Below are 13,301 nucleotides of genomic sequence, written 5' to 3' on the forward strand. Positions count from 1 at the left end.
TGCAGCATAACATTTGGGGGAAATGGGACAGGAGAGGAACCCACAGGAATGGGGTTTTCCCTGCCAACTTCCGAATATGTATTTTGACACGTGTTTAAATACTGTGATGAGCCTGCCATCCCAGTAAAGTTTACTGTTTTTCTTTTTAATTTTGGATTTACCTTACATTAACTGAGCTTTTCTGTTCTGTTTGCAGTACTGTAATGGTGGTGACCTGGCTGACTACCTTCACAGTAAGTAGAACAGTATGGAGAATATCCTCTGTATTCAGAAGGAAATACTGACTGGTTTAGCTCATTCAGGTTTCTGGGGCTTGTACAAGATCTAAGTAAGCAGATTGTATATCCTTTTTTCTTTTTAAATTCCTGCAAAATAAAGAGTATCACTGCCCCTCTTCTGAGAGGTTCACCCTTGGTAATCATTTGAAAACTGAGACTCCATTACAATAAAAGCTGGTTTTATAGTCCTTTCTATGCAGGTCAGTAGTGACTGTTGTCAGTAGTTATGTATTTTAGTTACAGTGGCCTTACAGGTTAAATATATTTCAACACTGCTGGGGACATGGTTTGTCTTTTCTTGGTCACTGGCAAAAAGCTGTTTTTACTGGAGCCTTGCAGTTCTGTAGGGTCGGATTAAAATAAGATCCCAAGAGTATATTTCACATTCTTTAAGTTTACCCCTAAGGGTGTTCCCACATCTAGAGCAGAACACATTTTCTATTTCAGTGTATTGAGGGTGACTGTAGTGTAGCCACTAGTGCTGTGGGGGTGACAAAAACTACTGACTTCAGGGTCATGTGGAGACTACAGCACAGGTACCTGGGACTGTGGTACCTTGAATAATTTTTGATGAGACTCAAGGGTGTCTCTGCCATCAAACCAGATGAAAAATGCTTTGCCAGCTCTGTTGCTGGGACTCAGGCTGCAGTCTCCCAAGGTATTTTTCAGTGGAGCACATGGCAAAGGTACAGGATCCTGGCCTTTGAGACAATCACCTTGCACCTGAGTACCTAAAATAAATAGGATAACATGTTTAACAATTTACTTAGCGGCAGTCAGACACAGCCTTTTATTTTTTTTGTTGCCCTGACTGAATTTTTTTCCTTTAAAGTTGCTTTCTTGATGTTTTGCATGTTAACTAGAAGATTACTAAATGTAAAGAGACAAGTTTAATCTCATTTTATGTGTGGCTCTGGGTCATGGTTAAACAAAGTTTGTTCACATTGTTCAAATTAAAAGCTAGTCAGCTGGATAATACTTCAGGCTCCTTACTGAGGTGTGTGATGCCTGGAAATGGCAGAAATCGAAGGATTAAAAGCTAAATTTACATTTGCCCCACAGCTAGTGTTGGCATCCCTAGAATGATTATTTGGGGCTTATGCTAGCATGTTGCACTCTATTTATACAGGCTAATGAATTATGCTTGTGGATTTCAATTTTCAGAAAGAATTTATTACTTGAAGGGGGAAAAAAAGGAATATTTTGCCTTTCCTGAGTTTTATTTGTTTAAAATATGAGTGAGATAGAAGTAACAGGCATTTGGTTTTTAAAATGCAGGTTTAGTGTGCTTTGTCTTAGATAAGTGATGGTGTTTTGCATCTCTTGGGTATTGCTGTGCTTTAAAAGGAGTGTCTTTGGTGGTGGTGGAACACTTATGAACACTGAGGGTGCTTTTGTATTTGGTACCTTCTTTTTCTCTTTGAATATAAGTGCAAATTTTATTCATAAAATGCTTTTTTAAAATAGTGAAACTTCAGTTTTACCAATGCATGGGCTTTGAAAGCCAAAGTTTTTAGCTTTCATGCCCACGAAATGAACCTTGCTGTTAAAGCACTGGGCTGTGCACTCTTCTTGGCAAAGCTGTGTGGGTAAGCAAGAACACAGCTTCTGGCCAAATGACTTACAGAAACAGGGGTTTGTAGAAAATCTTTCTGTTCATACTGCTGCTTCTGTGTGTGCATTGTCATCTTCTCCCTTCAGCCAACCCCCACCACCAAAAAAACCCCAAGAAAAAAGTGAAGCGTGCAGTTAGTTAGGCTGTTAATACAGCTCACTTCCTTCTTCATCAACTGAGATTACTTGGGAAGTTGGTGATTAGTTTGAGAAAGCAATGGTGAATTTTGTTTTCCAAATAAAATCCAGTTTTACCCCAGTTGGGTCTGTTTGAGCGTTGCCTGGGGTATGATTTGATCCTTCTCTGCCTGAGTTAAATTGAGAAAGTTAACCTTTAGCTCTGTTTTTACCAATAAAATACATTACCGTGACAACTCGAAAGAGCAGCTGTTGTGACTGGGAAACTGGTGCTTACTTTTATTTTAACTCTTAACATCTGTTTGCTTGCTGGTTGCCAGTGAAGAGAACCCAGCAGGCACTGATTTCCAGAGGGAGGAGTCAGTAAGGGACTGCAGTTAGTTCACTACTGCAGAGATCTGGGTCTTCCAGATCCCAAAGCCTACATGTGAGTGTCAGCTTTCTCCATTCCACTGCACTTTCCTTTGGGGTATCTCCTCTTCCAGCTTCTGCAGGCACTCAGGGTGCTTTTGACAGGAGTGATTTTTTTACTGAATGCTCATCTTGGAAAGTTTAGATTTCTGCCAGGGTGTTCCAGTGGTACGCAGGAGGCTCATCTCTATGGAGCAGTTATTGTGCTGCTTCAGTTATTTTGATAATTGTGTGAGGGTGTTTAATTGCAGATCTCCTTTCCACTGGCTCCTCAGACATTTGTGCTGGTAGTTCCTGTAACACTTTAACCAAGCTGTGCATGCAAATCCCCTGTTCCTCATTGAATGAGCTGCTTGTAAGCTTCCCGATCCATTCTGCCCTCTAATTACAGGCATTAGGCAATATGGTAATTCCATGTTGAATCCAAAGGCACTCTAATTCTCCTTGTCTTCATAACTGGAGGACGTGCATGTGTGCACGTTGCAGTGCTGTTGGCCAGACCCATCTCTTGGGTACAACCCAAGGTTGTGTCTCAGCACAGCTTCTCTGGTGGTGTTGTCCTTCAGTGGTGCAATGCAGTTTCCCTCCTGGGAGGATCTCTATGCATGTTGGTTTAAATTAAGCCCATCATGGGGATGTATTGAGCTGAGAGTGGCAGATCTCTGCTGTGTGTGGTACAGCTGTGGGGAGTGTTACAGAAGTGACCATCCTCTGTACAGGAATAACTGGAATTCTGTACCTGTCCTCAGGTACTTAGGAGGTCAGAGCAGGCTGGTCTAAAATTCCTTCTTAAATTCTGTGAGTTGGCATTGACACAGGCTGTTATGGGCACTTCACAGGAGAGTATTTTTGACCTTTCCCCAAGCTATTTCTTTTGTATCAGAGCAGGATATTTCTTGGTTTGACCACAGATGCAGGGAGCTGTGATCCTTCTAGTCCATCCCAAGTGGGACCCTTTTTCAAACCAGAGGTGTGAAGCACTGCTGTGTAGCTTTTTTCCCTCTGCAGCCAGGTAATTAAGAAATATCTATGACAGGACTTGGCCTATCATGAATAAATCTCCTGACTTGTACAGAAGACTTCACAGGGGTCCCACTGGCCATTCTGTGCATGAGTGGAACTCTGGGGTAGGTGTAAGCCAGGCCCCAAATAAATCAGCTTCATCTCAGGCTTCAGTGTGATTTGGATTGGGCCCATGTTAGAGATACTTGTGATACCTGTGGGTAACAGGAGATGTTCTTTTTCCTAAATAACTTTTCCAGAATGGTGTTGTAATGTAACATCAGTGGGTGTACTCCAGTGCACCTACTCTTGGATCAGCTGTCAAGGGCTGTTTACTACAATTTACTACAGCTTACCTGGCAGCCTCCTGCAGGTTGAACATCTCAGCACAGGCTGACCAGGGCACTTCTTAGGTCGTTTCATCCTTTTTCTGCGCCTCAAGAGCTACAAGGCACAGAGGCCCCACACTGACCCAGAGTAAATATTTGCTGTGATCTACTGACCTGTGCAGCCGCTGTTCCCAAGGCAGAAGGCAGAGTGCCTCCTCACTGAAGTGGAGCCCATGAAAATAAACACAGGGATATTATTGCTTCTCAGTCATGGCAAAGTAGGGCTTGTGAAACAGCTCTCTGCAAGAATGTGTTGCTCACCACAGACATCCCCAGGGATGCCCAGACTTTAGTGCAGGCTTAGTATTTGGCCAGCGGTTTCCTGATGAAGATGAGAATATCCCCTTTTTACAGGGACAGAAGTACAAGTTCCCTATTTGGGATGCAGCAAGGAAAGAGTTGTTTTGTTCTACAGTGTTTTTTTTTTTGATGGCACCTAAATTGAATGAGTTTTCAGTATCTTCTTCTACACTCTGCTGTTGATAGCTGGTCTAGGAGGTCTTTCACTGGCCAATATCCTGAAGTCTGTGAAAATGTCAGTTGTATTTATGTCTCTGTCCTTCAGCTGCAGATTGGTGCTGTCACACAGCAGACTGATGGGCTGAGTGTGAGAGATAAGGAGTTTTGTTTCCTGTGTTACAGCCTGTTTGTCAATGGAGGGAGGTAAAAGGGTAGACCCCTGCACTCCCCCAGGAGCCAACTGTCCCTTCTCTGTTCCTGAGGGCAGCACTTCAATTTCACAGTCCTGCCTTCCTACCTGGATTTGTGGGATTTAATGCTGCGAGAGGATCCAGACCTCTGTCTGATTTTGCTGCACTGCAACGTGGTAGCTGCACTTTGCCACTGCAGTTGCACTGGAGAAAATGTCTGCAGGCTCAAGACACCAGTTTAGATTGTGTGTGCCAGGAAAACAGTACTTTTGCAGGGCTGAGAGCTTTGTACAGAGTTCTGCGGAGCGGAAAAGCTTAATTTCTGCAGAAATTAATAGTTTAGAAGCCCTATTTTCTATGGGTGAGTGGATTTTTCTGATCTCGGTAGCAGTGTTGTTTTCAGTATTATGAAGAGTTAGAATCCACATTAGGGAGGCTCAGCTGGTTTGCTGAGGGCTGGTGGCTAGTTCTGTGTTAGATTTGTAGCCACCAAATTATATAAAGGAGAGGGTAACGCCTCAAAGTCGTGGCATGTTGTTGGGACTGCAGGTCAGGACAAGGCTCTCAGCAGTTTCCCTGCTAGAGGCAGGGTGTATTTAGCCAGGAGTTGGTAATTGCCTGTTGGCTTAATAATAAGAATTGCCAAGTTCAAGCCTTGCTTCATGTCTGGGAGATGAGACAGCCTGTCCTTTCCTGGGCCTGAGCTGAATTGGGAAAAAAAAGATGGAATTCTTGCTGTTTTGTTTAAAGGTGGTGTTTTAACTGTTCCTGAATAGATTTCCTTGAATAGAAATCACAGAAATACTGCAGAGGCCTTTTTGGAGAGAACACTGAGCACAGCTAAGAGGTGTTGGACTTCTAATTGGCAGAAAATGGTATGGGACTGAGTACACTGAGATAAGTCAGCAGGAGGTTGGGGAAAGCCTTGTTAAAGATGAGGCAACGCTTTTTTCAGAAGATGCAAGTGGGTTTTGAAGACTTGCATCTGAGCTGCCTCTTAATATCCTTAAAATCCCTTCACAGAATCTCCCCTTCTTGCAGAGGAGTCTCATGAATTCCAGCTGAGTGCCAGTCCACGAGGAAAAAAAGGCCCAGCAAGGGGAGAGGAGCTGTGTCCATGTGCACTGGTCTCACGTGTACGAGTCCAGGACCACCTGATAGCTCTGGTGACACTTTAGCTGTGTTTGTGCCTCCTCCCAGAACAGTGAGGTTTGGGAGTGGTGGGAGTTTATTTTCTATTCTAAGTGCTGTTTAACTTATCTGTGTCCCTTGCTGCTTCCCATGCACGTATTTTAAAAGTTAGATTTTTAATTTCCTGTGTTGTGTTAAAGCTGTGTGCAACCTCAGCTGTGTTTTCATAAGGATTCCTCCCTTCTAGCTGACTGGGTAGAGTGGTGTTTTGAAGCTCCTGCCAGCCTGTTTTAATGTCTTTACTAGAGAACAGCTGGAAAAACACTAATGAAGTCCCAACTAATTTACAGGGACCTTTTACAAAAGAAATTATTTTATTTAGGTGGAATGGTGCTTGCTTGAAGCCTGATTTGCTCAGTGACTGACAAGGGGGCAGGCTGGTAGCACTGTTGATCCTGGGGTTTGTTCAGCAGGCTGCTCCCAGCTTTGGCAAGAGTTTCATACATATAGTTCTTAAAATAACGAGAGCTGATGTTGCATTGCTCTGATTAGAAGAGTCAGTTGAACATTATTTTAATCTCCTCGATGTTTATTTTCATGCTACAGTTCTTGGGAAGCCCATATCTCAGGAGAGGGCACTTCAGAGCTTCTATATTAGCTTTTGATAATTATATTCTTTTTAAAAAATTTGCCTATGAAAGTATTCTGAGACATTCTTGCTGCGTTTATGGATGTGATGGAGGGTGTCAGATGAGGGTTTGAAGGGGTCACTTGGTAGGGTGTGCTGTTAGGTGTTGGACCATGGTTCACCCAAACACTGGCTTTGGGATTAGAGTTCTGGTTTGGTCTAGCAGGTTATGATGCACAGGGTTAGGCCTAGACTTGGATTGATACCCAGAGTTACAGATCCTTGCTGGCCATGTGCTCTAACTGACTGAATTTAACCTACCAACCCTTTCCAGGCCCAGCACGAGCCTTAATGACTCTTGCAGGCATAAATCCTAATCCTAACTGCCTTTCCTCTTAGCTCTACCTTTAGACCTGGTCTTTGTGATAAAGCTCTGACCATAGCTCAGAGGCAGCCACAGCCCTGCCTACTGCTTGTCTGGATCTGGCTGGCAGCTCTTGCTGAGGAAAGCCCTAAACCTCACCAAATGTCACTTTGGGCTGCAGTTAATAACCCAAATTCATCACCCATTGCTGGCCTGAGTTCAGCATGAGAGACTTGGGGCTGAAAACAGCCCTGACCACAGAATAAGCTGGGAATGCAAACGCTCTCCCTTGTTGCCTGTAGGAATCATTCAGAAATGGTGTGTGGGGAAAAGACATCATACGTGGAAATAAAGATGACAAATTACAGCTAATTGCTGTGAGAATCTGCCCTCTGGGCTCCTCGGGGAACTGGCATTGTAAGTTTTTCATCTGTGGTCATTTTTTTTTTTTTTCCCCTCCTTCCCAGCTATGCGGACACTTAGTGAAGACACCATCAGGCTCTTTCTCCAGCAGATAGCAGGTGCCATGAAAATGCTGCACAGCAAAGGCATCATCCATCGGGACTTGAAACCACAGAATATCCTCCTTTCCTACGCTGGAGGCAGGAAATCAAATCCCAACAACATCCGCATAAAGATCGGTAAGACCCCATTACGAACGTCACCCTCGGGAGGGTTTGGTGAGGGATAAGTGGCAAGCCTCAATCTATCTTTGGGGGGCTGTCTGGGAGGAGAAAAGGATTGCTGCCCTTCTTTTAAAATTCCCTAACACCTTTCATCTTCCTCGTTGAGTTCCTCTGCTAAGTGTAGCCTTCAGCCGGCTCCAGGCAGGAGGAGCAAAAGCTTTCAGCTCAGCCAGGACACAGACTTAGCACAAAAAAGGAATTGGGCAGGCCCTGCTCTGCTCCCAGCTGAGCAGTGCCTGCCTCCCTCAGTAAAAACAAACACCAGCCTGCCCTAATTGGCGTGTAATCTCCAAGCTTACCAAGAAATAAGCAGAAGTTGTGACTTTTTTCTTCAGCTTTTAATAGTATTGAGGTAAATGTGGGTGCCTGAAGGCCTGATAGTAGCTGCTCTCCTGGCTGGCCTCAGAGAGCACAGAACAGGGTCAGGCACACCCAAAAGTGGGTGTTTTCACAAGCTGAATTAGAGGCAGGTTTCTCAGCTGCATCTTGAAGAGATTCATGTTCTGCACATCAGGCAAGTGGCACAGATATGGACCACTAGTAGTTGGGACCGATGCTTCAGAAATCCAGTTACTGAGCACACATATCCCCTGGAGTCTCTCAGAAAGGAGTGCTGGATGATACAACCCTCACATGTGAGCTTTTGGTTGTGTTACAGCTCCTGAGCTGAAGCTGACACCAGTTAGGTACAACTGTTCCTCACCTGAACCCTGTGCTGTGGAGGAGGTGTTAATGCTTTCATTCACCTGAGAAATGAGGTCCAGTGGAAAAGTTTGAAATGTTGGTGCCTCTTTGACTGTTTTGTTTTGATTTTTTATTTTATTTTATTTTTGTGAAGTGCAGAGTTATTATCTGCGAGGTGGAAGGGACTGGGAGCTTCAAACACAGGCGGGAGCTCTGCAGGCACAGCTGCTCTTGGGTGTGATGTACCCTGCAACCCTGAGTACATGGTCCAGGGAATATCTAGCTGTAGCAGTTCATTAGTGACAGATGACAGTGTCAGTCTCTTAGCTTGAAATATCTGGTAACCTTGAGAGAACCTCTAAGTATCATATGATCAGATGCTCAGTAACCTGCAGAGGTAATTTGTCCTGGTATTCCTTGTCCCTGGCTTTTCTGCTGTAGCTCAGCTTTCTGTCCTAGTGCTGGGGTTGGCACTGTTGGAACCTTTCTAAAGAAAAAGAGGAAGACTCCAGTAGGGCTGGGCTAAGAAGTGTGGATGGTGGTGGGAAGTGGTTTGTCCTGGATGTCTTGTTACACTGAGCATTTTGAATGGAGGGGAACTTTCAGTTCCCCAAATGGAAGGCTGAGGTAGCAGCAGATGAACTGGTTAGTTATGAACTGGCACACTCTCACTGGAGCCAAGAGAGCTCTCCCAGATGACAGTTCAGAGTGCAGGCAAATGGGTACTAGAAGTGACTGTTTATCCCTGAAAAACAGATGGGAGTTTGTTCTTCTGGGCTTTTGTGGCTTGGTCTGTCCTTTTCTAGTGTCTGTACTGTGCATTAATAACTAGGACAAGGATGTTGGTATTTAAGAAGAGAGCTATCAAAGCCTTGTTAAGATGAGGCAGGTGCTATGAAGACTGATGGGACGTGAAAGGAAAGTAGAAAGAATCAACTGGAGAAGGTGGAGGCTCTCTAGAACTGGTGTCTGCCCCTGACCTGTTTCTGTTTCTCTCTGCAGCTGACTTTGGGTTTGCCCGGTATCTGCAGAACAATATGATGGCAGCAACATTGTGTGGTTCACCCATGTACATGGTAAGTGTGGTTTGCCTACATGTTTTTCTGTGTTGTTCTTGCTTTGCCCCCCAAAAGCAAGGCTTTGTTTTTCTCTAGTCTTTCCCCCAAAGGTGAAATTTTATTTACTGTCAGAAACCAGCTATTACCTGGGGGCTTCCTAAAGTTCTGGCTGCTGGTAATGTCAGACAATGGGTGCCTGTGCTGTCATGTAATTTCCAGATGAGCTTTGGATAAATAAATGGACTATTGATTGTTGTCTGTCCCCAGAAACTGCATCTCCCAGAGGTCACCCAGGCCTCTCCCCTGAAGGCATTGGGAAGTACAATCTATTTCCTCTGCTATGAGCAAAGCAACAACAGAAGAGTGAGGGCTGGGGAGATACTTCACATATCTGGCTATTTGAGGTGTTGCTTCCCTGCAGAGGAACCTCAGTAAATCCCTGCTTCAGCAGGTCCTTTTGAGACAGAGCAGTTCCAAAAACCTGCTGTCACCTCAGCCTTTGCAGTCAATTCTTTCACCAAACCAGTTGCTTCCAGGAGGACTTCTTAGACTGTGTATAAGGAACCAAACCGATCCCTTTCACCCTCTCTGTACTTTCCACTCTGGGATCAGGTTGTGATGAGGTTATCTGTTATTTGTGCTTGTGGAGCAGCAAGGTCTCGGTGTCACATCAAGTCAGTGAAATTAAAAATGACAAAACTAGACAGAAATAAAAATGTCAGAGGTAGTCATGTAATAGTTCCTGTGGGTGTGGGTGTCTGAGCTCAAAGTAAAAACATGATGTGGGTCAACTTGGGTTGAAGTTTTTAGAGGTGCCCTGGGGCAGGAGGCACCTGATTTGAAACATGGTCTAATCCACTCTGAAGTTTTTTGTCTATAGTGTTTGGGCAGAGTTAGGCTGGACTGTGCTGTGCTGCACTGCACAGGGGTGGTGCATCTGGTAGTCTGTTCCATAGTACTAACTTAAGCAAAACAGACTTCCTCTCCCTTTTTTGAAGCCTGATGTTTATTTGAACTATGCTATATGTGAAGATGATGTAACTCTCTTCTCCTATGAGAGTTTCCTGAATTGTCTATTTTTAGTGGTACTTTTTCAGACTTGCTTGTGAAAGTAATTGAAAACACCCAGCTTATATTTTGAAAGGGCTGGAGGAAGCTAGTGATGATATTTTTCTATTTATTTTTTATTTTTATTTTAAACAACTCTGGATATATCAAGGAATCTCAGTGTGTCATATTGTTCTGTGTTTACTGATGGATTTGAAGGAGGACAAGGGAAGGGAGGGTTTGACTGGGATTTAGGGAGTGTTTGAAGTCTGTCCCTGCTGCTGTTGTGAATCTTGTGCAGGAGCTCTGGGAACATCTGCTGGCAATGCAGGCCCTGATTCCCTCCTTTGAGTCACAGCCTGTTGCTGCTTGTTTCATTTTGCTGTTTTAAAAAAGAAAGGTATTTTACCCCCATCAGAATGAGCTTTCTGTCTGAATCCCAATATGATCCATGTCATGCAAGACTTGAAACTTCCTTGTGCAGTTCTTGTCCTTCTTCCTTGGCTTTGCTTGGTGCCATGCCTGCTTCCCTACGGACAAACCCAGCTCCTGTCCACAACTTGTTTGTTGCCATTATTTTTTTTTCCATTATATGTGGCCTTTACTTCTAACAGAGCTAGAAAATTGATCCTGTTCCATGCTGGCAGCACTGCAATGAAATCTCTAGTCATAAACACGTGGGATTAGCCAGCCTGCCCTTCTGTCCCCCCTCTGCTGCTGCTCCTAAGGCACACTCCTCCTGAGCCGTGGGGCTTTGGGGGCTTGCACTGTCTCCAGCTTCTGGAACAAGCCTGGCAGGGAGCAGCTGAGTGCACGGGCTGAGATTAGAAACCAGAGTCTGAGGCACAGCAGGGCTCAAGCTGTTGGGCTGAAACACAGAGGGCTGCCTTTGAACCCAGACTGTGACCTTGGCAGCAGGCTCTGGAGCTTAATTAATGTGCTGCCATCTTGGGCTAAATGAGGAAAGTGCTGAAGTGAAGCAGCTCAGGATGGAGGCTGGAGCTTAACCTGTGAGCCTTGGCTGCTCCTGATCATTTACCTGCTCCTTGCTTTAGTTGAGAAGATCTGTCTGTGCCATTGCAATGAGGCTTCTTATGAGCATAGGTGGATTCAGCAGAAAATAGTGCACTGAGAGGGGAAAGTACTGAGTTTGCCCAAAATACCCAATACTGGAATATTTTTTTTATTCCTGAATGAAAGTCTCTTCTTCCCCCACTTAGATAGGGAATTGGCCCTTTCAGGATAGTGTTACAGTCTTATTGGGGGCAAATCTTTCATGGTAATTGGGGAATCTAGCTCAAGAGTTTTTAAAGCATGATAGTGACTTCTCCTTGTTGGAGCTGCTAAAAAAAAAGAAAAAGCTTCATCTTCTTATAAAAGGAATCTCTGTTCTCTCCCCAAAAAGGCACCAGAAGTCATTATGTCACAACACTACGATGCCAAAGCTGACCTCTGGAGTATAGGAACCATCATTTATCAGTGTTTAACAGGAAAGGCTCCTTTTCAGGTGAGTTGCTTAGATCTGATGTTTCTGACTGTTTCATGATTTATTTTTTTTTATCTCTTTATTTCCATTTAATCTGGTTACTCAAAGGCTTCTGTCATTATTATGTCAGCTCCCCTAGATCCAGCCTCATGAAGGTCTGGCTGTCCAACACCTTGACAGTGTGGTGCTTTATATGTTGTAATGCTGGATGTGTTACTAGAATATGACTCTTTTCTGGTCTGTATCTCACTGAAATGTATTTCTCAGTTATAAATCCTTAGGAAGGGTCATTTATTGAGAAAATTACCATGCATCAGTTAAAGCAGTGGGTTTTTTTCAGGCCCATTTACAACTGTACTTAGTGTATAATTTATAATTATAATTCTGTTGTGTATGGAAGGACAATAAGGAAGATTGTAATTGCAGGTTAATGTTCAGGATGTTTTGGTGGTAACTGGTGTATTGCAGCTGAATCAACTTGGTTTTCAAAGTCATTAAGTAGAATCTTATCAAAAAGATCTTATCTGTTATGTCAGAGCAGTCCCTTCCAGCCTGAAATGTTTATGTTCATCAGGTCCAAACCCGTCCTAATACAACACAGTCCTGTAAAACTCCACCCTATACTTAAATGCCATAACTTCTGGATCAGCTGAAACATATCTTTAGTGAACAGCATTCTCTGATTTTAAATTTTTGAATGGTGGAGAAATTCACCACAGCCTCATGCATGTTTCAGGATTACTTCACATATTTGTAATCATACATAGCTGGAGTTCCTCTGTACTCAGTGTCTTTTTCTTGGTCCAGGTCATTAGTGTGCCACACTGTGTGTTCCTTTCCTTCTTCCATGCTGAATGAGATCTCCAGGATCTCCCTTGCAATTACTATTTTAAAGTATTGTACTTGTCAGGTTTTTTTCCTTGCTGTCTTAAAGCATAGCAGAGATGCTCAAATTGCTGATACTTGTTTGCTTCTCTAATGTGTGAGCTCTGTAATCTCTCATCTGTGGAAAAAGACTTCATATTTGCATGCTGATATATGTCAACTGCATGCCTCTGGAGTGCTTCTTCATTTTCTGAGATCATTAGGGCACATGTGAACTGTGGCCCTCTCTTCACGTGTCCTGACATCTCTTTATCCTGATTCCCTAACAAAACAAAATGGCAAAAAAAAACCCCAAACAAACAAAACCCACCAAACCCCCAAAATGAATGAAAAGGAAATAAAAACAAATAGCACCAAAAAGAAAAAAAAAAAAAGTCAGGGACAAATCTATGCTCATTTAATAAAGCAAATTTTGTGAAGTGCAGGATTTTCTGAGCTTTAGTTTCACAGCTCTTTAGGATTTCACACGAGACCTCGAATGTTTATGCAGTTACATCATCAGGGAGGATAAAATGAGTTCTGAATCTCTTGCAGGAAAGGGTGGGCAAATACAGGAGTAAACTAATGGTATGTTTTGGTTTTGTCTAGAGCCAAGAGCACTTTTCTCCTTCAGGGTAATTTTTTCCCTGCTGCTGTAAGAATCTTCCATCCCAGTGCTTTATATTCTGTCCACCAGCTTGGTCTGTGTTTAGAGCAAGGCTTCATTTTCTTTGCATGTTTCTTTTTTTATAAACACCCCAAAAAATGCACTGAAACTTCTGAATGGCTTCTGTTCATTGGTGTTGGTCTCTTTGTTTGAGAGGAGAAAATGACTGTTAGGACAACACACAAATATTTACTTTCTTTGAGG

The 13,301-nt window shown here is 43.5% G+C and overlaps 1 protein-coding gene across 8 annotated transcripts in view; it reads left to right on the forward strand.

The window, feature by feature from the left end:
* Positions 1-13,301, forward strand: part of ULK1 (unc-51 like autophagy activating kinase 1) — a 94,651-nt gene that overhangs the window by 32,955 nt on the left and 48,395 nt on the right. For all 8 annotated transcript variants that reach the window (XM_064675239.1, XM_064675237.1, XM_064675233.1 and 5 more), the window contains exons 6-9: positions 197-233; positions 7,073-7,246; positions 8,978-9,051; positions 11,486-11,587. In XM_064675239.1, the coding sequence (XP_064531309.1) occupies positions 197-233; positions 7,073-7,246; positions 8,978-9,051; positions 11,486-11,587 (387 nt within the window). The remainder of the gene's footprint in view (positions 1-196; positions 234-7,072; positions 7,247-8,977; positions 9,052-11,485; positions 11,588-13,301) is intronic.

Source organism: Pseudopipra pipra, chromosome 18, assembly GCF_036250125.1.
Source record: "Pseudopipra pipra isolate bDixPip1 chromosome 18, bDixPip1.hap1, whole genome shotgun sequence".
Classification (NCBI taxonomy): Eukaryota; Metazoa; Chordata; class Aves; order Passeriformes; family Pipridae; genus Pseudopipra; species Pseudopipra pipra.